The 24336-nt window shown below is 40.6% G+C and overlaps 1 protein-coding gene across 2 annotated transcripts in view; it reads left to right on the top strand.

Annotated features, from left to right (window-relative positions):
- Zzef1 (zinc finger ZZ-type and EF-hand domain containing 1) overlaps window positions 1-24336 on the top strand; it is a 164423-nt gene that overhangs the window by 122737 nt on the left and 17350 nt on the right. For both annotated transcript variants that reach the window (XM_023723333.1, XM_023723332.1), the window contains exons 37-44: window positions 262-431; window positions 4748-4898; window positions 6334-6473; window positions 9133-9410; window positions 12126-12300; window positions 12925-13057; window positions 20307-20506; window positions 22077-22196. In XM_023723333.1, coding sequence (XP_023579101.1) covers window positions 262-431; window positions 4748-4898; window positions 6334-6473; window positions 9133-9410; window positions 12126-12300; window positions 12925-13057; window positions 20307-20506; window positions 22077-22196 — 1367 coding nt within the window. The remainder of the gene's footprint in view (window positions 1-261; window positions 432-4747; window positions 4899-6333; window positions 6474-9132; window positions 9411-12125; window positions 12301-12924; window positions 13058-20306; window positions 20507-22076; window positions 22197-24336) is intronic.

The raw sequence follows: 24336 nt of genomic DNA, 5'->3' as shown, positions 1-24336 counted from the left end.
ATATAAAAATTATACTTATTTTCTCAACATATAATCCTGTTTTTGTGTTCTGTTAATAAAGTACAGGTATCCTTTGCTACCTAAACTTCAGTATCTCAGATTGGGAGCTGGAGAGGGATGTTTCTGTAGAGTACTTTTGGCTTTGGTTTGTTTGGACCTCAGTCATCTGTTTCTATACAGTGGCAAAGTGATATGTGGCACTTGCAAGGAATAATCCTTGTTTTAAACTTTTTAATAGTTCTCTTATTTTTTCACTTGTAGGTCTGAAAGCTCTGGCTCTTCTTGGTATATTGCCAGAAGATGGGCCTACTCCGGAAATGCAGGCGATGACAGTCACAGTGCCAGCTTGCACATCAGAGGAGGTGGTTGAAAAGAAAGTAGTCCATCCTGCTACAGAGCCAGTGGAAACAGGTCGTTTCGTGCACTGTCATGTAAGTGTCACTTCTGTACACCAGAGTGGCAAGTTGAGCTCTGAGAGCCATTCAGATTAGGAAGATATCCAGCTCAGACCCTCCACCAGGCTGCTGGGCCAGGTCCCTGCCCTGTCGGACTCTGGACATGTTACTGCTATTTGCCTCCATGTTCTCATGGAGATGGTAATAGTGATACCTGTAAAGAGGAGCGTTGGAGGAGTTTCATTCTTTACACTTTGGGGTCATGTGTGTAAAGTGCTCAGTATATAATTAGTAAGTTCTCCATCAGTGTCAACTACCTGCCTGCTGGTGATTTTTATTAAGTTTGAACAAGATTATACAACTTAAGAAGTAACTAGCTCGGGCTAGGGAGATAGCTCAGTGGAATAAGTGCTTGCCTGGCAAGCACAAGGTCATGAGTTTGATCCCTGGTACCACCCAAAAAAAAAAAAAAAAAGAAGTAACTAGCTCTTGGTGAACACTCTCCATATTCATATACATATGAACACTGAGAGTGTGTGTGTGCACACCCACACCTGTGTTTAGCTATTTCCATGTTCAGTCAACAGATACAACAGAAATCTACTGGTCAGCAAGTAGGTACCATAATTTACATGTACTTATGTAAACAAGGCTTTCTGTGTTCACACTCTGTGATAGTGACACTTAAAGATTGTTTTGTAAATATAAAAATAGCTTTTTTAAAAAAGACTTTTTGTAGAACAACACAGGATTGCTCCCATGTGCTGGCTCCACAGAATGAGTTGATACAGTAAACATCCCCACCTTTCTGGCAGGAGCCACTGGCATTTTTGTCTTCTACCGCATCAGGGTACTATTCAAGGATTCCCCCCATGTGGTGGTTGTAACATACCAACTCTTGTTGTAAAGTAGAGGAGATAAGCAAAGATGGCTGGCAGAAGCATGAAAACTTTTATTGGATGAGGGAGATAGTTCAGCAGCTCAAGCACCTGCCTGGCAAATACAAGATCCTGAGTTCTATGCCTGGTACCGCAAAAAAAAAAAAAAAAAAAAAAAAAAGGAAAAATCTCTTCCTTCTGCCACACAGTCAGGAGCCACATCATCTTCAAACCTGTCTGTGAGCTGGCTGCATTGTGCACCACAAAACCCCTGCTTCTGTGAGCACTCAACATCTTTTACATGCTATCTATAGGCATTCTGCCTCACCATCTATGGATTTATTCACTTATTTATATCAGAATGGACATGTGAATTGTTTTTTTATTAAGTGGATTTAAATCTATTGTATTGGGCCAGCAAGATAGCTCAGCAGACTAAGCGTCTAGCTAGGCAAACACAAGGACCGGGGTTCACTCCCCGGCACCACCTGCCTTGCTGGCTCCACTCTGAGACATGCTGAGCTGGCCACCGTAAAAGGACATGGTGGTGCATGCCTGTAATCCCAGCAATGAGGAGTCTGAAAAAAGGAGGATCACTATGAGTCCAAGCTGCATAGTGAAACCCTGTACCAAATACATTTAAAAAAAAATCTGTTGTATTGTTTTTGTTGGTTCTCAAATTACCCACTTGGTACTGAGCCAGTGGCAATCTCTTTGACATGTCATAATTATTCTTTGAACACCAGTTTCAGATATAGTAAGACTTTTCATGTTTGTCCTGGGTTTTTCCTGCTAGGGACTGGAGCAAAACTTTTTCCAAGAAAGACAAAGTGCCTTATTTTTTGTTTTGGATTACCTTCACTTTGCACTAAGAATTGATGCTCAGGTATCCTGTCTTTGGATCACTTTCTTAGTCTTTTCTAACTGTAATATCTTTCTTTTTCTTTTTTCCTTTTCTGTATTTAGGGCAGGGTCTACAGGGTCTCACTATACAGATCAAACTTGTAGGGATTCTCCTGTTTTCAGCCTCCCAAGTGCTGGGATTACAGGCGAGCTCCCCCATGCCCAGTCTCAGTCTCATCTCAGCACACCCTGCAGATGGAGCTGACACAACTCTCTGAGTGTTGAACCTTGGCCTGTGGAACCTTGGCTGATGCACTCTGCCTAAGCAGGCGCTTTAGTTGGCCAAGCTATCAGGCCAGCCTTTTAATTGTAATTTCTATCATTGTCCGTATAACAAACCTTATAGCTACTGCTGTGATAGCCCTAAAGACCATAGTCTTTTGGGATCATAAGTGCAAACTGCTTGTTTTCAAACTGCCATGTACTTCTAGCCAATATCAGATCTTAGGTAACTTCCCTTCCGACTTAAGATATTTTTGCTTTAGACAACTGAGGAACCAACCTTAGCAAGAGACATCATTGAGAGTATTCTGTTTACAACAGCCTAGAGCCAATAATGAGGCCTCTTGGGTAAGTGCAGATGTAATGGCCTTTTGTAGTCCTGTTACAATAGGAAAAAAGATAATCATCACTCACCATAACTGTGGAATTATTAGGGGCCAGGGAGATAGCTCAGTAGAATAGGTGCTTGCCTGGCAAGTTCAATCCCCCGTTCCACCAAAAAAAAAAAAAAAAAAAAACTATGGAATTATGTTGTCTTCACAAAGTGCCACACAAGGCAGAGAGTACAGCATCTGAAGACATTTAGAAGGTACATGTTCAACAAGACGGGTAGCTCTCCCACTCTTGGTTTGCTCGTCAGACTGCTAGAACCACTTTTTTCTGAGTAGATAAGACTGATGTTGTAAAGTATCCAGAGAAGGGAAAGATAATTCAGCTACCATTGGGAGAGGGCAGTACCTTGCCCTGAGTGTTTGGTGTCGCATAACAAGGCCTTTGGCTATAGAAAGTCAGAGCCAGCTATTGCCTTAACAGACTTGGCCCTGGGCCAGCCACTGCCTTCACAGACAGAAGACCTTCCCCATTGCCTGAATTCTACCAGTAAGTCTGTGTGACCACACAGAGCACTCTGAAGTGGGAGTGCATGCAACCACTGGGGATACTGAATGAAGCCATACAGGCTGTGGGCTGTCACCTTGTCCATTAGGAAGCTTACTACCAGATTCCTAATTCCAGGAAAGTCTCCTAACTCCAGTGAAAGCCTCTATAATAAAGTTTATTGTCAAATGGGATTCTCAAAAGGGCTTCAGAGGTATGCAAGCTTGATTTATTTATTTATTTATTTATTTATTTATTTATTTATTTAATGTATTTGGTACAGGATTCTTACTACACAGCTCAGACTCATAGTGATCCTCCTGTTTCCTGTTTTCAGCCTCCCCAGTGCTGGGATTACAGGCCTAAGCCACCACCCCTGGTCTCGGTCACAAGCTCAGTGCGCCTGGGGTTGGAACTGTGGAAACGGGGATAGAGCCCAGGTTTCTGTGCTTGCCTAAGCAGGCACTTAGTTTGCTGAGCTATCTTGCCAGCACTGCATGTTTGATTTGTTAATTGAAAATACGTGCTAGAATGAGATAGAGTATGCTTAATGATTTAGGGGCAGTGTCTGGTTTTGTCTGATCAAGTGATACCCATGATTCAATTTCTAAACACCTGCCAAGTTAACAGATTCTGTAGAAAACTATGCAAAGATGCACAGCCTACAACTCTCTCAATAGTCTTACATATGCCAATTTCTGTCACTAAGATAGCTGCATCTGGAGCAGTGAAACATTAGCACATCTCTAGGCTTTAAATTTGTTGTAGTCTTATCTTCATAATAGTATTAAACATACTAGTTAAAAGAACTTTTCTAAGGGCTGGCCAAATAGCTCAGCAGACTAAAGTGCCTGCTTGGGCAGTGTTCAGCGGCCGGGGCTCAATCCCCAGTGTGCTGTGCTGGCCCCGCCCCTGGGGCACACTGAGACAGTGATTGAGACTGGGTGTGGTGGCACACACTTGTAATCCCAGTGCTTGGGAGGCTGAAAACAGAAGAATCACTACGAGTTCAGTCCACATAGTGAGACCCTGTAGACCCTGTACTAAATACATAAAAACAAAGAAGAATTTTTTTTTTTGCTTGTAAATAAATATTTGTTTGTTTGTTTTTTACTGAAAAGAAAGTGCACCAAAGGTAGCCACCCTAGGGTACAGGAAGGAAATTAACAACTTTGTCTTTCTCCCAAGGGGAAAGCTTTTCATACTTGACTTCTAGAACCTAAATAGAATGTATTAAAATTTGAAATGGAGCCATTGCCTGTGTGACTGCTGCTCTGATAGGGGCATCTGGAAGGTGTTGGGAGAATATGACACTATGATTACTGTTTTAGAGTATTGGTGACATTTTTATTATGGAATTCAAAAGTTTTTTAGTCTATGATGGCTGGCAGATATTTTTAAAAATGTTAGTTAAGTGGAATAATTTAGTTATATGAAACCTTAATTATTTTCTATTCACCATTTTGTTCTTAGGGAAAGAGAGCAATAGACCAGGAAATGAGACCTTTGGATTACAAGCAGAGAAATAAGGCAGATGAAAGTCTCTTAGTAATGAAGGATCCTTCATGCCAGACCCAAATTGTAGATGTAGCTGCAGATGCTAACTTACCTTCTGAACTTCCAGGTAAAGAATATTTATTTGATCGTCACCGTGGTGTCTTTTTCATCTTCCAGTATACACATATTCTTGTGCCCAAGTTATTTATTGCACATAATTTGAAAGTGTCTAGATTTCTCTGTTCCATTCAAATCGGCTTGATAACACTTTGAAAATCTTCTTTCCTTCACCTTGCCTGCTTGCCTGCTTGCCTGCTTTATTACCTATATTTACTGAGCGCCTTGTATGTGCTTAGCACCATGCTAAGTCCTTGGGGTGAAACAGGACTATAAAGGCAGTCAGACACATGGTTCCTACCCCCCCATAGTTCAGGAGGGGTTAAGGTACAGGTAACTGTCATTTGGGCTTGGATGTGATTCTGTCCAGAGGAGAAGTGTAAGTGGGTAATTGTCTCAGGTATATCTATATAAAGCTATAGGATGGAAGATATGGTTGTGCTAAGATGTATAGGGCAACTGGCATTCAGGGTAAAGAGCATAAGTTGAGCCTTTAAGTGGAAAATTCCTAGAATGGGGGAGAAGTCCTGATCAGCTTGGAAGAAAAGACAGGACAGCTGCTGTGGCTTTTGCTGTGAAGGCCTCAGCTTTTTTTTTTTTTTTTTAATGCAGTATCTCACTACACAGTTTGGACTCATAGTGAACCTCCTGTCTCAGCCTGCCTAGAGGGCCTCAGCTTTTAGCCTAGGATTTAGGCCTCTCATCCTGCCAGAAGGTGATAGTGGTAAAATTAGAGCTAGGTTTTAGGAAGAAGACAGAAATTGTATGAAGGTTGAAGGAGGTACTGTGGGCTGAAGAAACTGGAAGCTAGCCTCAGCCTTAGCCTCCTCCTGGTAGGCCAGGGAAGCAAGACCTGTCCCATTAGCCTTCCCTGTGATAGAGCTGGAAGTGACCATGTGGCATTCTTCTCCATCTGTGGGCCACCTCTCAGTGGGCCAGTGCTCCACATCTGTCCAGTCAGAAGAATCCACCTGAGTCAGATTCCTCTGAACAGCAGTGTGCCGGTTCACAAGCAGCAAATATCTGTCAGGTATCTGCTGTACTCCAGAGAAAATGTTAGGTGTTTATATAGCTGAAAGACAAAACTCGGAAGGACAGATAATAAACAGTATATACAAATAGATGGACTGTCAGAAGATGATTAAGTGTTAGAGAACATCTAAATTAAGAGCAGGGTCAGAAGAATGGAAGGTGTTAGGGAGGGCCAGAGAGATAGTGGTCTAAAGTGCCTGCTTAGGCAAGCTTAGGCAGGCGCAGGGACCAAGATTCAATCCCCAGCACCCCATGCTGCACCGTCCCGCTCTCAGGGCAGGGCTGATCAAGCAAAAAAAACAGATGTTAGGGAGTGGCTGTGCATTAAAAGAACAAGCGCGCCTTCTTGTGGTGCTTCACCTGCCTCTCCATGTGTGCAGTATTTCAAAGTTTGGTGTTTCACAACTTTATAGCTGCTGAAACTTCCGAAGCATCATCTCAGAAACCAATAGAGGAAAAAGCAGTTACTCCAAATCCTGAACAGGTGTTCGCCGAGTGCTCCCAGAAAAGGATTTTAGGATTACTAGCAGCCATGTTACCTCCCATGAAGTCGGTAAGAGGCGAAAGTATCATTTTCTTTGTAAAAGTGGGATTGGTGTTATTCACAGAAGAAAATGTTGTTGAGTTACTTGCTAAAACTTTTAATGACAGTCAGCTTTGCATTCCTGAGAGAATTATAAATTATTTTTTTCTTTGACCTTCTATATTTTGTGTGTATATATCCCGATTTACTCTTTAAAATTATAATTATCTTTTTTTTGTTCAATTTGAAAAATTTTAAGCTCATAGAAAATTGGAAAAAATAATGAAGGTCTTCGCTAGTTTCACCAGTTGTTAATTTTGCTGTTTATTTACAAACACGTATTTTCCTGAAATTTTGAAAATCCTCTAAGTTGTTAATGACATTTCATCCTCAGTACTTCAACATGTGTCTCCTTAAAGCAAAATCTACACAATCACAGTGTCACTACTATACTTTATAAACATTTAGCATTGGTAGAGTAATTCTGTCTTATATATAGCCCATGTACAAGTTTCCCCAGTTAGCCCCAAAGTGTCCCTGCAAGCTTAAGAACTGCATTGCATTTAGATTTCATGTTTATTTTATTTCCTTTAATCAATTTATCTTGCCTTTTTGTTTATTTTTTATACTTTTCTGAACTGTCTTGTATTTATATTTTTCTTTATGAACTTTTATTTTTAATCAAGTTGAAAACATTCTGACATAATTTTCATTGAGCAGGCATTAAATTTATATATGAATTTAGGAATCACTGACACTTTTACAATAATTACTTTGGAGGGGCACTGAACAGAGAGGAATAGACAGAGCTAGAAAGCTCCTGAAACAGGGTTTCAGAGCTTTGGGGAAGGGAAGTGTCTCTAGGACCTAAGGTTTGGTTCTCAGGTCACTGCATCCAAGGACTTTTTTAAAGCAGTTTTGTAGGAAATGTTTAGACTCAGAAGAATCAACTTTTGCATGGGAATTCAAATGGATTTATAAATCAGTCAGAGTTTACTTGCATGTGCCTAGCAAGAAAATCACCTTGTTTCTGTTTGGTATGTAATTCCAAGAAAGAGAAAATAAATCAGGAATTCGTGCCAGTCCCTATAATTACCATCCAAAACTGTAAGGTTTCACTTGTCTTTAGCACTGAAATTCTATACCCATTATACTTTATGCAGCTACTTATTTGATTAGTCTCATCTCAGCAGCCATTCTTCTCTTCCAAGGGTGTCCTCCTGTCCCTCTTGGCACTCCACACATTAACCAAGGCCTCCCTCATGTGAATGTTTCCTTACCACCCCCTGGGCTGTGTTGGGGCCAGGTTGTCCTGTGTCAAAACCTACCTTACCCTTCCTCTAGGAACCACACACTCCTTATGTTACATCAGCTTATTCCCTGTGCCAGGCTGAGCTCCCACATGAATGCCCACCTGAACTCATTCACTCCAGGGAACCCTCACATGTTGATGCCTGCTACCCCACTCAGAGATCCACTCTGATCCTTGAGCTTGACCATGCCTGGTTATGCCTTCCTCATCCCACCTGTACCCTTATCCCCATCACAGAAACTCCTCTACCAGCTCAACATTTCACAGCCGATAGCCTGCACAAGACCAGTCTGGGCCTAGATGCCTTCCTCATTTTTCTTTTCTTCTTGAACTCCATTACCTTCCCCTCAAGGGGACTTTTTTTTTTTTTAAGGCCTTTTGTTGTTGTTTTATGTGGTTTTTTGCCTTTGCATTTAAGTTCAAGCTGCTGTTGAACTCATAGCAATCCTTTTGTCTTAGCCTCCCAAATGCTGCAGTTAGACATATGGTACTATGCCCAGCCTCAAGGGCACTTTTTCTTGTGAATGACTTTTTTTCTAGCAACCCTTTGCTCTTTCATTGCTTTGTTTTCATATTATAGATATAGTGCCTTCTTGAATTACACTAAGGATAACAACTCACAATTACAAGTTTCTCCCAGTTTTATGTATTTTTTCCATGTGGAAAATAACAAGTGGCTTAAGTGTATCAAAATATATTTAGTATGTTTATCTAAATAGTGCTTGTAATAATGAAGAATTGGAAATACAGTGCATGCAGGACATTATTTAAAGAAAGAAAAAAATAAAGTTTTTAATAGTTTATATATGTTACATATAAATATGTATAGAAAAATGTTGAAAGACTGACTGTAAGTTAGTGACAGTTATTACCTCCTTTGGCAGAAGGTTGGTTATGGGACACTTTATATATATTTCTGAATTATTTTACAATGGATATATGAGAAGGAGAAAAAAATCAAATGTTTTAAAGGGTTTTTTGTTTTGTTTGTTTTGGCTGAACCAGGGATTGAACAGGTCCTTGGGCTTGCCAGGCAAGCGCTTATTCTACTGAGCCATCTACCCAGCCCCCTAAAGGGGTTTTTAGGGTAAAGAAATATTAGAAGGATGGTATCTGGGAATGTTTGTTTTATAATTGATTGTGTATATGTCATTTATGAAAGCCACTGCATAATTTTCTTGGTGCTCGGCCAGTTGAATTTAATGAGATGATACTTGAGAATGTTCATTTTAATTGATTTATGTGTGTCATTTGGGAAAGCCACTGCCTGATTCTATTGGCACTAGACAGTTGTAAATAATATAAAAAGGGCATAAAATGTTTAGCTGGTGCAGTTCCTTAGATTTTGTACTGAAGGAATCTCTACTCTCTTGGCAGGGTCCCACAGTCCCTCTGATAGGCCTGGAGCACGTCCTCCCACTCATGTTCCAGGTTGTCATCTCTAATGCAGGCCACCTGAATGAAACCTACCACCTGACGCTGGGTCTTCTCGGCCAGTTAATCATCCGTCTCTTACCAGCGGAAGTAGATGCCGCAGTTATCAAAGTCCTCTCAGCCAAACACAACCTGTTTGCTACAGGGGACAATACCATTGTTCCAGACGGCTGGAAGACCACACACCTGCTCTTTAGCCTGGGAGCTGTGTGTCTAGACAGGTAGCCTTGGTTCTCACTCACCCAGTCACCCACTGTACCCACTGTGGTGTCTTTAGGTCAGAGGCCTGGCTGTTGATGAGCATCAGTGTACCACCATGCCATGGTCTAAATTCTTTTGTAAGAACAGAATTGGTTTTATTGGTAATATTGTCAGTCCATGCAGCTCAGTAGCTTCAGCACTTTCTCCTGATTCTCCTTGCTATATTATGTATTCTCCTATATTTTTTTTCTGAGAGCAGTAATTGTAGGCCTTGAGGTTGAAAATATATTTTCACTATAAAAGGAATACAAGGGGCCCAGAAGATGGCTTAGTGGAATAAGCACTTCCCTGGCAAGCGCAAGGGCCTGAGTTCAATCCCTGGTTCCACCAAAAAAAAAAAAAAAAAAAAAAAAAAAAAGGTGAACTTTTAAAACCATAGAATGTAATTAACTCACTCTTCATTTTGGTCAGTAAATGGTGACTGAATTAAGGGTCTATAGTAATAATAAAAGCATATAAAATATGGAAATCTAGGTTCTACTCGCAATTACGTTCTTTCTCAATGAAACACAGAAGCCAGCTGTAGTTTATAACCTTAAAGCAAAGTGAAGTTAAAAAGGAAGCTAATGGGCCATTCAACTTTTATACTTTGTAGGAAATATAGCTTTACTCTTCATGGCCACTCACTTGTCCTGCAGCCACATTCCAATTGCAATCTAACCTCATCTTAGAAAGGTCTGCACAAGGAGTAGAAGACCTCAGCTGCAGAGAGCCCTCAGCAACATCAGAAGCATGGCTGCTGTTGTACATGTAGGCCGAGAGGCCAGGGTGGAGGGCAGCAAATGTGGTCATTCTACACAAATTAAAAAGTCAGCTCTGCTTTGGAACTGCAAGGGTTTTCCTCCAGGAAAACCAACAGACAGCTATTTCTTTTTGCTGTAGTCGTTTTGTGAGACTAGTAAACTACCTCTCAGCAAACTTAAATGCACAGGACAGGTATTTTAGAAATATTAGTTTATTTTAAATTGTGTGAATAAAGCAATGAAAAATGTTAAAAACTCTATCAGGCTTCATACATAATTTATATTATGTAATTAATTACAAAACACACTCCATCATATTTTTAAAAGATGGAGTTTTTGGAGCGATTGGTAATGTTGTTAACTGTGCATTTGGTTAGAATAAACTTACGGTCACGTTTATGTGACTAAAAACTTCATTGGAGTTGGTTATCACTATAATGTATATACTTTAAAACTCAAAAAATATTCTGGAAATTATTAAAATATTATTATGGCTTGATTATTTAATCGGAAGTGCTTTGCTAAAATGCAGCTAGAGTGAAAAGCGAAAAAATTTAAAAGATTGAAAACATTGCTAAAGAATTTTTAAAAATCTCATTTATGGCTTCATTCAGCTCAGATTTAAGCCAGAGTATATTTTCACTCAACTGGAAAATATGTAGATGCTAAAGAGCTACGCGTTGAGCTGAGCATTCACGCAGCGGCAAAGCAGAGCTGCCCCCGCCAAGCACAGGTAAGCACAGGGCAGGAGCCCGGGACGGAGCTGCACTTCTCGTCTATCCCACAAGTGCTGCTGCTTCAATAGGACACGTTGATTACAAGGGTCGCAGACACTTAATTTCATTTATTATCCCTCGCATCGCAGCTCGATAGAGCTGCTTAGGAAGACTTTTCCCCTAAGAAGTATGACTAAGATGTTACTCTACTTCCATCTACCCTGCAGCTTGTTTTGTAACCTTGTAGAGCCCCGATCACATTTCTGCTGTATTTATTCGTTGTCTTCGTTTCAGCCAATAGGATGTAAGCTTCTACAAAAACAGGAGGCATACTTTAAGCAATTCCTTTCCTTCTTTCACCAAATGTTTAAAAAAAGAATTCTTGGGGCCGAGGAGATGGCTCAATGGAATAAGCACTTCTCTGGCAAGTGCAAGGGCCTGAGTTCAATTCCAGGTTACGCAAAAATAAATAAATAAATAAATAAATAAAATAAAAAATAAAATCACAGTATCAAATCTGGAGAGCAGAAATGAACAAGAGAAATCACCTTGATTTGCCTTGTATTAATATAGCTGATACTATGTATTATAGTTCCTCCTGAGCTGTTTTCTGTGTGTGAATATGAGAGTACATGAATGCCTGTGTGTGAGCAATCTGAAAACATAATTGGAGGTTAAGTGTGTAACAAATCTTGTTGTTTGCTTGTTTTTAACTTATTATAGCATTGAGGATTAAACCTAGGGGTGTGCATTCTATCACTGAGCTACATTCCCAGCACTCATTTTTAATTTTGACACAGTATATTTCCCGAAGTTGCCCAAACTGCTCTCAAACTTGAGATTCTCTTGCCTTAGCCCCCCTAGTTTGGTGGCAGCAACCATTTGGCTAGTTTGGTTTTTTTTACTGTATATGAAAAGCATCATTCTGGTAGTTTTTGTTTGTTTGTTTTGTTTGTTTATTTTTGTTTTGAGACAGGGTCTCACTGTGTATTCCAGGCTGGCCTTGAACTCAGTATGTAGCCCAGGCTGGCCTTGAACTCACAGCAATCCTCCTACCTCGCCCTCCTAAGAGCTGGGATTACAGGCATGTACCAGTGCCTGGTTTGTTCTGGTAATTTTTAAGCTAATGAATGAACAGTTCTTTGTGTATTGAGCTGTGATGAGGTGAGTTTAGAGCTCTGTATACTGCCACCTAACAGAGCTCTTTACCTTTCAGCCGGGTGGGCTTGGACTGGGCTTGCTCCATGGCAGAGATCCTGCGATCACTCAACAGTGCCCCACTGTGGCAAGACGTCATTGCCACTTTCACAGACCATTGCATCAAGCAGTTGCCATTCCAGCTGAAGCACACCAACATCTTCACCTTGCTGGTGCTGGTTGGCTTCCCCCAGGTACAGTATCTGAAGGCCTGCTCCCCCCTTCCAGTCTTCATCATGCATCTCAAAACCTTCATGGCATATTTTTTTAAACATTTTTTTTCTTCAGTTGTATAGTTTCCTTTCACAGTCTTGGTATATTTTCATAATTATGGGATGGTTTGTTCAGCTTTTATTTTTAATAAGTTAGCTATTTGATTCATTTAAACAGCTGGTAGTTGACTTTGAAAAATAGATAACTTCAATGTGGGCTGGGGAGATAACTCAGTAGAATAAGTGCTTGCCTGGCAAGCACAAGGTTCTGAGTTCAACACCTGGTACCGCAAAAAAAAAAAACAAAAAAAAACAAAAAAAAACAACTTCAATGTATTGAATTACAAAAATTTTCAAAGAATAATTGTCTTCCACTTTGACATTCATCTTGATCTCATTCCTAATCTTTGTATCTCTCAACTGATTAGGACCATGGGGGATATGAACCAGTTCTGTGCCAGGCCTGTCCCACATGCTTTGGTCTTGAAGAACTCTATCCTTGGGCAGTTGTTGAAGTCAGAGGAACAAGCAAAAGGGGCTGGACTTGTGTATAATATTTTTTCTGGCTTGCCGAATTGTCTTTTTTGTCTCCGTGTCACATCCTAGGTGCTCTGTGTGGGAACGCGCTGTGTTTATATGGATAATGCCAATGAACCTCATAATGTGATCATTTTGAAGCACTTTACCGAGAAGAACAGGGCTGTGATTGTCGATGTCAAAACTCGGAAACGGAAAACAGGTACTAAGCATAAGTATGTTTTCTGTGAATAGAAGAAAATTATCTAATCTCAGAACACTAACATCATTGAAGATATCTTGGTTTTTGCCCCTGCATGTGATGTGCTATAAAGCAAATTCCTTCTTGAGCAAGTAGCTTTCTGGGCTGTTTTTTCCTTGTTGCTGAAATGATATGGCTGAATTGGGATAATTTTGAAGGCCCCCTTCTCAAGCATTTATTTTGTATATATGGCTCTGTGTTTTGGTTTGGCAAATATTTAAGTTTTGAACATTTAATTTCTTCCTTTGCAGCCTTATAGGTAATTTAAACATGTTATGGAATCAAGTAACTCATAGAGCCAGGTGGCTCCACTTGGAATAATTATATTCATATTAGCATAATTTTCCTTTCAATAGAACACTGAAATTATTACATCTGAAGTGTCCTTTTAACTTAACTTGCCAAACTCTTAAGTATGGAATATATAAACACTGGATACTCAGTTGTGCTCCAAAAATAATTGTTTTGTCCTCAACTTCAGCGTTAAGCAGTATGTGTTTCACCCCATCGCCCTTCACAGATGAATAACCATGTGTTTCAGGACCATTTATTGAATAGACTGTCCTTCCACCACTAGCAACCTTTCAGAATTAAGTGACTCATGTGTATGTTTGTTTTTGGATTCTTTTGAGAAGTCTGCTGTGATTCTGATCATTTTCCTTTATAGGCGATTTGTTTCCTTTCTGTAACAATTTGTAATGTTCTATTCTTATGTTGAATTTCTAGAATTTTGACTGTTATGTGCTTTGATGTAGTTTTTTTCTGATCTTGGGGATTTCTAATTCCTCACTAATGTGTGTGTCAAATTCTTTTTCCATGCTTAAAAATTTTCTGCTATTCTGTAAATATGTTTTTATGTCCTTTGTGCTATCTTCTGGTTTTTTCTTTTCTTTTTTTTTTTTTTTTTTTTTTTTTTTGTATTTTAGGGAAAGATCTACAGGGTGTTCAGGGCCTCACTACTAGATTGGACTCATAGTGATCCACCTATTTACAGCCTCCCAAGAGCTGGGATTATAGGTGCTTACCACCACACCCAGTCTCAATTTGCCCCAGGGGTGGGGCCAGCACAGCAGGCCCAGGGCTGATTAATCTTATGTCATTCTTCTTTGTATCATATAGCAGCAGTTGGATTGACTTTTCTTGGTCTCTTGCTAGTTTTTTTTTTTTTTTTTAATTAGTAAATTGCCACCTTTTAATCCTTTGCTGTTTTTAAGAAGTCTTTCATTTGATGAGAGCTAACCACAAAACTGTCTTCTGGATCTTATTTTCAGTCTGCTCATTGATTGATTCTTGTGTATATACTTTCAATCTTCTGGATATCTAGTTGTTTTATAGAATATAATTCTTTCCTTTCTTAGGTATTCATAATTTCCATTATTTTCCTAAGATCCTCTATACTACAGTTTCACCAGCCTGGGATATAGCTGAGTGGCACAGTGCCTGCCTGGCAAAGCACAAGGTCCTGAGTTTGATTTCTGACACCAAAAAAAAAAGTCTCTAGGTTCACTAACCATGTCCTTCCTTATGGTAATCATCTCTTAGTTATCTGTGTAACTGATTATTTTCTGATTTTTATTTTTTTAAGAGACTCATGTATTTATTTTGTTACTTCTGCCACTGCCATTTCAGAAACTTCAGCTGGGTGGATTTTGATTTCTTCTACCTTAGTGCCTGCTAGATTTGCTTGGGGCAAGCTAGAACTTTGGAGTTACATCTTGCTTCCATTTTTCATTTTCTGTTTCTTAAATTTGTTTTCTGAGTTAATGCTTGTAAATTGCTTATGGTAGATAACTTTATTACTAGTATCAAAACCTCTTTAGAAAAAGAATACTTTTCAGAAATGTCCTCTAAGGTCTGTGTAGGGCCATGGACACAGGTCTATATTACACAGGATGGGTTTTGTTAAGGTTGTCAAGAGTAAGGCCTACTTTAAGAGATACCAAGTAAAGTTTAGAAGACAATGAGAGGGCAAAACTGATTACTGTGCTAGGAAATGCTTGGTAATATATCACAACAATAAGTACAGCACACCTAAATACAGGATGATAGTTCATGTAACTAAGAGATATCATTTGTCACATTGCTTATGCCCATATTGAAGGGGATATGATAGTTTGTGCGGCATATGCACATGAACTACCAAAATATGGTGTGAAAGTTGGCCTAATAAATTATGCTGCAGCGTATTGTACTGACCTGCTGCTGGCCCACAGGCTTCTCAATAGGTTTGGCATGGATAAGATCTATGAAGGCCAAGTGGAGGTGACTGGACATGAATACAGTGTGGAAAGCATTGGTGGCAAACCTGGTGCCTTCACCTGCTATCTGGATGCAGGCCTTGCCAGAACTACAACTGGCAATGAAGTTTTTGGAGCCCAGAAGGGTGCTGTGGATGGAGGCTTGTCTATCCCTCACAGCATGAAATGATTCCCTGGTTATGATTCTAAAAGCAAAGAGTTCAATGCAAAAGTATATCGGAAGCACATCATGGGTCAGAATGTCACAGATTATATGTGTTACCTAATGAAAGATGAAGATACTTGCAAGAAAGTTCTCTTAGTACATAAACAACAGTGTAACTCCAGACATGATGGAGGAGATATATAAGAAAGCTCATGCGTGCTGCTATATGACAGAATCCAGTCTATGAAAAGAAGCCATAGAAGTTAAAAAGAAGAGGTGGAACCATCCCAAAATGTCCCTTGCCCAGAAGAAAGATCATGTAGCTCAAAAGAAGGCAAACTTCCTCAGAGCTCAGGAGCAGGCTACTGAGAGTTAAACAAAATTTCTATGACGATTTTTGATATAAAGACCAATAAACTTACTCATCAAGCAAAGAAGAAAGAAATGTCTTCTAGGTGTAGCTGCCTTTTGGCTTGAGTCTGTCCCAAGATCCTGTCTGTTCAGTTTATTAGGCATGACAGGTTGCTGCTTGTTTGGCCTAGCACCCAGTTCTTTGGTACTGGACTATGCTATTATTTATGGCCCCCAGACAACCTCAGTGTTGACATGCAGAAAGAATAATTGATCACAATAACTATGTCACCTTGGCTAGAGTAGTACAGTCAGTAATAACAGTAGCATCAAATACAGTCTAGAAAATGACAAACTGTGTTAACTATTAATTTGCAGTCTTTAACCATAGATACAAGATTTATGGTTATATAAAAACACCTGAGATAAATCAGAAATGTATATACAGTCAATATTCAATCAGTAGAACAACTTTACCCTCAGGAGAGAAAACTTAAAAAGGATAAGAGGGAAAAAAAAAAAACCCAGAAAAATAGGAAAAGAAAGTAAGGCTGGCCTTCCGCCATAGCAACCATTGAAAAACAGTAGCCATGCCCCTACGCTATCCTGTGACCATGGCCCTCAACAAGGGCCACAAGGTGACTAAGAATGTGAGCAAACCAAGACACAACCGCTGTCATGGACACTTTACCAAACACACCAAGTTTGTGCGGGACATGATCCGGGAGGTGTGCAGCTTTGCCCCCTCTGAGCAGTGTGCTATGGAGCTGCTCAAGGTCTCCAAGGACAAACACACCCTCAGGTTCATCATGAAAAGGGTCAGAGGGCTGGTGAGATGGCTCAGTGGCCTAAAGCACCTACTTAGAACAAGCTTGGCAGAGCACAGAGACCGTGGTTCAATCCCCCAGCACCACATGTCAGCCAGCCCCGCCCCCTGGTGGGCTGACCTGGCCCCCCCCCCACACACACACACATAAATAAATAAATAAATTTAAAAAAAAGAAAAGAAAAGGGTCAGGACCCACATCTGCTCCGAGAGGAAGCATGAGGAGCTGAGCAGTGTGCTGGCTGCCATGAGGAAGGCAGCTGCCAAAAAGGACTGAGCCCCTCTGGAATAAAGCTTTGCAGAAAGTTAAAAAAAAAAAAAAAAGAAAAAAAGAAAAAGAAAGGAAGGAAGGAAGCAAGCACTCAAGCAAGGCTGAAGAACAGAAGATGATTGCCCAGCTTGGGGAAATTGGTAAAGAAGACAAGAGGGAAAGGAAAAAAAAAAAAAAACAAGAACAAAACAAAACCTAAAAACAATGTTTATGCTCATGAAAAAACAAACCCAAGGAAAAAAATAAACAAAAAAAGAGACAGATTGTGCTGTGATTTCAAGTCTGTGATTATCTTCTGGGATCTACAGTTTTATGGTAGTGTCCAGTTCAGGGCCTATCTCTGCTATAACTGGTAGACAAATGAGGCAGACAGAGCCCATATGCATGCTGAATGATCCCAGAAAGCCTGCAGTAGGATTAAGGTGGGGTCCTGATTCTGGTAGTTTTAACTCTACAGAAATTCAGGCTGATCCTGGCCTCTGATTGTAGGCTTAAGGTCCAAGTTGTTTAGCCTACAACCTTTAGGGTGTCTCTTGCTGGCCTTGACTTTGACTCCCTGACCCTTGATGTCTCCCATGCTTGTCCCTCAACCAGGCACTGTGGCATTTGAACATTGGAAGCCCTGAGATCAAGCAGTCGATGGATGCTCAGGTCTCATCTTCAGTTAGTCCCTCCCTACAGTGGTGTTGGGTCCAGCACCTTCTCCAAGGGATATAGCTAACCCTTGAACTGGAGTCACTCACTAGCTATGGTGAGGCATGGCATCCACTGCCCTGTTTCACTGGTGTGTTTCCCTGGAGGCCTCTGCAGTCATACATCTTCACTATGTCTCTGTAGATTTAATCCTCCTCTCATGCTGGAAGCCAGGAGCCCAGGTCAAACACAATTTACCACCTCCTTTTTCTGCATTGTGGTCTGTCTCTTTACTCTCTTCGGATCTTCCCTGGATCCCAAGGATCTTCCTCTCTCCTCTTCCCCAAGTAGTTATTTTCCAGTGTTCGTATTCCGAATCTCAGAGAGGTTGATTTATTGCTGTCTACTGCTCCACCATCTTCCTGGAAGTCCTATTTTTGGATTCTGTTATGTTTGATTACTTTATATGTTTGTCCTTTCCCCATACCACAGTCTTCACTATTTTAGGTTTACGCTGTTCCTAAATTTTAATATCAGATCCTTCAATTTTGTTTTCTTTTTAAAAATTGTCTTGGCTCTTCTTGATTCATCTTTCTTTATAAATTTTAGAATCAGCTTGGCAGTTTGTAGTAAAGAAACTGCTGGAATTTTAATTGGCGTTGCATTGAATCTGTGGGTCTATTTTGGGAGACCACCCTCTTAACAGAATTGAGTCTAGATTCATCATATATCTCTGTTTTTGTTTAGAGAATAAATGTAGACTTACAAAATTTAGGTCTTTAATTTTTCTCAGCTTGGCATAGGGTATTAACTGTCTTCTCTCATTCTTGAATTGATAATTTGTGCCTTCTTTAGTTTTCTAGATAGCCTATCTAGAGATTTATTACATGCCTTTTTCAAAGGATCAGCTTTGGGTTTTTTTTGTTTTGTTTTTGTTTTTTTAATGTCTTTAGTACAGGGTCTACAGGGTCTCACTACGTAGATCAGACTGATTCCTGTTTACAGCCTCCCAAGCGCTGGGATGACAGACATGTGCCACCACACCCAGTCTCAATTGCTGTCTCAGTGCACCCCAGGGGTGATTCTGGCAGGGCCAGCATGGCACACCAGGTATCAAACCCTGGTCCTTGTGCCTGCCTAAGTAGTCTTTAGTCTACTGAGCTGTCTGGCCTGCCCAGAATCAGCTTTAGATTCATTGATTTTTTTTTCCCTATTATATTTTGTTTCATTGATTTCTTCCCTGTGCATTATTTACTTCCCTTTGCTTGAGGTTTAATTTGCCTTTTGCTTTCTCTGGTTTCTTAAGGTGAATACTAATCACTGATTTAGATCTTTCTTCTTTGCCATAGCATTTTAATGCTATGAATTTAGCTCTGAGTTTAGCCACATCCTGCAATGTTTGATATATTAGCATTTCTATTCATTCATTCATTGAATATTTCATGTCATTAAGAACATTTTCTAATTTATTTTGTGATTTCTTTTTGGCTGTGGATTACTTAAGTTTGTTCATTAATTTTAAGATAGTTGAATAACTTTCCAGATACCTTTCTTTTTTTTAAAATTTTTTTTATTATTATTTTTTTTAATTGTGTGTGTGTGTGTGTGTGTGTGTGGCCAGCTCAGCCCACCAGGGGGTGGGGCTGGCTGGCATGTGGTGCTGGGGGATTGAACCGTGGTCCCTGTGCTTTGCTGAGCTTTTTTTAAGTAGGTGCTTTAGACCACTGAGCCATCTCACCAGCCCCCCAGATACCTTTCTGTTACTGATTTCAAGTTTAATTTCCTTACTGTCAGGGAGCATATTTATTTTAATCCTATTAAGATTGTTGCAACTTGTTTTATGGTTCAAATGATGACTTTTCATGAATGTTTCATGCACTTGAAGATGATGTATATAATAATAATGTGTTATTTTTTTTTAATTTGTGTATTTTATATAGGGTCTCACTACACAGCTCAGACTCATAGTAATCCTCCTGTTTTCAGCCTCTCCAGTGCTGGGATTACAGGTGTGCACCACCACGCCCAGACTCAGTCACAGTCTCAGCATGCCCAGTGGCAGGGCCTGCGTGGCATGCAGTACTGGGGATTGAACAGTCCCTGTGCTTGTCTCAGCAGGAGCTTAGTTTGATGAGGTGTCTCCCCAGCCCTTGATAGTGTTATCACCTGTCATTCCCACACTGAAATCGCAATTTCAGTGACAGCCTGGGCTACCAAGTAAGATCGTGTCTTAGAATTGAATGTCTACTAACGCCTTTGGAGATGACCTGTTTGTGCACAATAGTAGGAATGTGCATTGTTCCTCTAGGTTGCTCAGTAGATAGGTGGTCCAGTACCATTTTTGTGTGACCAGTAAGCTCTCCTTAACACGTTCCTATTGCCTTGAACTACCAGTGATGCATACAAACATGGCTGATTATCTTATCAGGCAGCTTGTAGCACTGGTGTTACAAGTGGATCTAACCACTTTTATCAGTCTTTTTAATAAAATTAATAAAAAGTCACCTTATAGGACAGTCATGCATGTACCCACCAGTGGTTCAAGCCATCCCATTGCAAGAATAGGAATTACAGCTTTGGTCGTGAAGGTGTTCAGTAAATCTCCCACTGAGCCTGAAAGATTTCTGTTTCTACAGTTTTTACCTTAGTAAGACACTTTACAGTGGAACAAAGTTGGCTGCAGGAAGCATTAACTGTCCCTTTTTCTTCCTGACGTTGCTCTTCAGTGAAGGATTACCAGCTGGTCCAGAAAGGGGGAACACAAGAAAGCAGCGACTCTCAGGCCCAGCTCAGCCAGTACTCCCAGCACTTTGCCTGCATTGCCAGTCACCTTCTGCAAACTAGCATGGACAGCCATTGTCCCGAGGCAGTGGAAGCAACTTGGATTCTATCCCTGGCCCTCAAAGGTTTATATAAAACACTAAAGGTAATGGGGAGCCTCTTCTGTTTGGTAGTAAATCTAACTGTAATTTGATATCTGCAGGGGATTAACAAGGGAGAAATTCTGTCTGATTTCAGTGAATGCTTAACCATAATATCTTGGTCATTTTTAGAAATGTTTGGGCCTTGTGTGAGGATATTGTTGAGGAGGAAATAGCACTTTCCCAATATTTGATTTTCTCTTTTTTAATACCGTGTCATGGATTCAGATCCTATGACTTAAAGAGAACATTGACTGACAGGTGAAAAGAAAAGTGGACTGAAAAGTTCCTTGTATCCTTGAATGGCAGTTCTTCTGGTCCATCATAGGCTGTCGAAAGAAGAGTAAAGAGGACTAACATCCCAGGGAGCTTAGCATAGATTTGAAAGAGCTCTACAATATTCGGCATGCAGATGAGGTGCTCTGACTGGCGAAGACTCTTTCCAGTACCTGGTGGAATCTTTCCAGTAGACACATTTTAGCTCAGTTGAAGGGTCTTCTTCCCAACAGAGCAGTCCAGGACAGGAGATCTCAGTGGAAATTCATATATTTTACTCTGAAGAGTTTGGTTGCATACTGGTGGGGAGACTGGACTAAGAAGCATTCCGTCTCTAGACCACCCCAAAGAGTTTATAGGGTCGAGCCCTCCTATGTGCTGCTTTTTTTGGGGGTGGGGGGTTGTTGAGACAACTATATTCACTATGTATATAGTGTATGTAGGTTGGTCTTAAACTCACTGTTTAGCTGAAGCTGGCCTCAAACTCACCATGATCCTCCTGCCTCAGCCTCCTGAGTGCTAGGATTACTGGTGTAAGCTACCACCTTCAGCCTACTGGTGGTTTTGTTCATGGCATTTATGACAATGAGCAATTCAATTCATTGTTCACTTGTATGTAGTAGGAAAGGAGAAGTACGTTCCCTAAGGGCAAAAATGTTTGAATCCTTCATTCAGTAAATATTTGTTGAGCATAAGAGCCAGATATAACTGAGGATATAGTGGTGAACTAGAAAGAAGACCCCACCTTCATGGAGCTTCCAGTCTGACTAGCCAGAGACAATAGGGAGCATGCAAGAAACACTGCCATGAGTCAGGAAAAACCTTTCTGGAAAGCTGAAACTTGCAGTGATAGATTAAGAGGTCACCCTGGAAAAACTGGGAAAAGAGTAGCAAGCTCCAGGTCTTGAGGTGGAAGAGGCACAGTTGTCATTGAGCAAAAAAAACCTTTAGGGCCTTCAGATTGTGAGCCAGCAAGGGATAAGGCTGGAGAAGCAAAGCAAGAGAAAGCTTTCCAGGACCTTGTCAGCCAAGCTTAGGGGTTTGGGTTTTAGCCTTAGGTACATTGGAAAGATTTTGGAAGGGGAATGATATGTGAGAAATGTTAACTTAAAGAATTAAAGACTGAATGAGCAGGTGGTGCATACAGGTAAGGGTCAGAGTTGCATACTGACTGGAATATTTGCTAGATGTCAGCTTGGTCCTCTGGCTGAAACTGGATGCTGAGAAAAGCTTGCTTCCTTCCAGCAGAGCTCTGCCTTCTTCAGTCAGACAGCCATATATCACTCTTTCTGCTTGCAGGCTCATGGTTTTGAAGAGACTCAAGCAACCTTCCTCCAGACTGATCTGCTGAAGCTGCTGGTGAAAAAGTGCAGCAAAGGGACGGGCTTCAGTAAAACGTGGCTCCTCCGGGACCTGGAGGTAAGGGACAAGGATGGCTCTCGCTACAGCTGCCTGAGAGCTAGGAGGCTGGCTCATTCCACGTGGTCCTGCCCTGTGCACTTACATTCTGTAGTTTTTTTAAAGCTGTATCTCACTTCTGTCTTCCCTTTTAGAGCTAAGGGGCTGTGACACTTACCTTCCCCTGTCAGGGAGAATGAATTTGATGTTTGTTCAGAGAACATTGGAAGAGAAGTATTTTACAGATGCACAGAGTTAGCTTTTTATGATGGCAATGAAGTGTGCCCTTGAATTATTTCCCTTTAAAGTTCCTTCAAATTAAAATCACCTTCTAAATTTGTTCTCACATACGTTTGTCTGATGTAGGCTCTTAGTTGATAATTTTAGTTTTATTGCTATTCCCCAAGGCCTTAGATGCTTCTCAGTGGACTTCCTGTGGTTCCCCACAGGCTTCTTGGGTCAGCTGCCTGCTTCAGATGCAGAAGAGGCTGCTGCAAGGGTGTTGGTGCTGCCAGCCTCGGTTACACAGAGGCCTGGCTCGAGGAAAGAGCCCTAGCCATGGGAGGATTTGCTAAGTGTAAGGCAAGCCTGTAAAACATATTATAGGGACTGTGAGTGCATGTGAATTCTTAGTCTTTTTTTTTGAATTCTTAGTCTTAAAGGGTATTTTAAATTAGAATATTTCTGTTATATAAATAAAAGAAACACATTGCAGAAAATTTCAAGAATATATAAACAGGGCTGGTGAGATGGCTCAGTGGTCTAAAGCGCCTACTTAGAACAAGCTTAGCAAAGTACGGGGACCACGGTTCAATCCCCCAGCACCACATACCAGCCAGCCCCGCCCCATGGTGGGCTGAGCTGGCCACACACACACACACACACACACACACACACACACACAAAAAAAAAAAAAAAATAAAAAAAAAAAAAAAAGAATATATAAACAAATACTTCAGGGACCAGGGAGATAGCTCAGGAGAATAAGCGCTTGCCTGGCAAGTGCAAGGGCCTGAGTTCAATCTCCAGTTCCACCAAAAAAAAAAAAAAAAAAAAAAAACCTCCAACTTTCACCTTAAAACACAACCACCATTAGCATTTTGTGTCTTTTTCTTTTTTCTTCTTTCTTATTTTCCTCCCCTTCTCTCCTCCCCTTCCTTCTCTTTTCAGTCCTGGGGTTTGAACCCATGCCCATCATACTGAGCCACATCCCCAGCCTTTTTTTCTTCATTTTGAGACTGGATCTGGCCAGATTGCTCTGGCTGAACTTGAACTTGCAGTCTTTCTGCTTCAGCCTCCCACAGTGCTAGGATTATAGGAGTGCACTGCCATACCTGAATCCTTCTGATTTTTTTTCCTCTGCATCTACAGTACATACATAAATTTATCTATTATGATAGACATGCTATTCAAATAAACCAAAATCATAGATAATGTTCTCAGTTTCTATGTAGGTTTCATAACTTCCATTTTTGATAGCCATATATGTTATAAGAAGGTGCTTTGGCGGGGCATGGTAGCACACACCTGTAATCACAGCACTTACAAGGCTGAGACAGGATGATCACTGTGAGTTTGAGGCCAGCCTGCACTACATAGTGAGTTCAAAATCAGCCTGAACTATATAGTGAGTCCCTGTCTCAAAAAAAAAAATGAAGTTGCTAGGGCTGGCCAAATAGCTCAGCAGATTAAAGTGCAGGGAACAGGGGTTCAATCCCCAGGCTTGCTGTGCCGACGTCACCCCTGCCCCCAGGGTGCACTGAGATGGTGGCGCACCTGTAATCCCAGCTCTTGGGAGATTGTAAACAGGCGGATCACTAGGAGTCCGATCTAGTAGTGAGACCCTGAACACCCTGTAGACCCTGCCCTAAAATACCAAAAAAAAAAAAAAAAAAAAAGAAGAAGGTGCTTTGCTGTTTTTTGTCTTTAATACTTCAGTAGAACTGTTCTTACATACTCTACATTATTCCTAAAAGATGAGTTATTGGTTCAAATGGTGTGAATTTTTTTTTAAATCTTTACATTTCAGCAAAACAAATTCTAAAGGAGGATACTGACATAGAAAAGTTAATGATCACAAGATCATCCATAGTTTCTATTAGCATTTCTTCAATTGCAAGTACAATTAAGCATGCCTTCATAATATAAAAATGCCTTCATA

This window comes from Octodon degus, unplaced genomic scaffold, assembly GCF_000260255.1.
Source record: "Octodon degus isolate 3935 unplaced genomic scaffold, OctDeg1.0 scaffold00098, whole genome shotgun sequence".
NCBI lineage: Eukaryota > Metazoa > Chordata > Mammalia > Rodentia > Octodontidae > Octodon > Octodon degus.
This window is presented reverse-complemented; position numbering and strand designations above follow the sequence as displayed.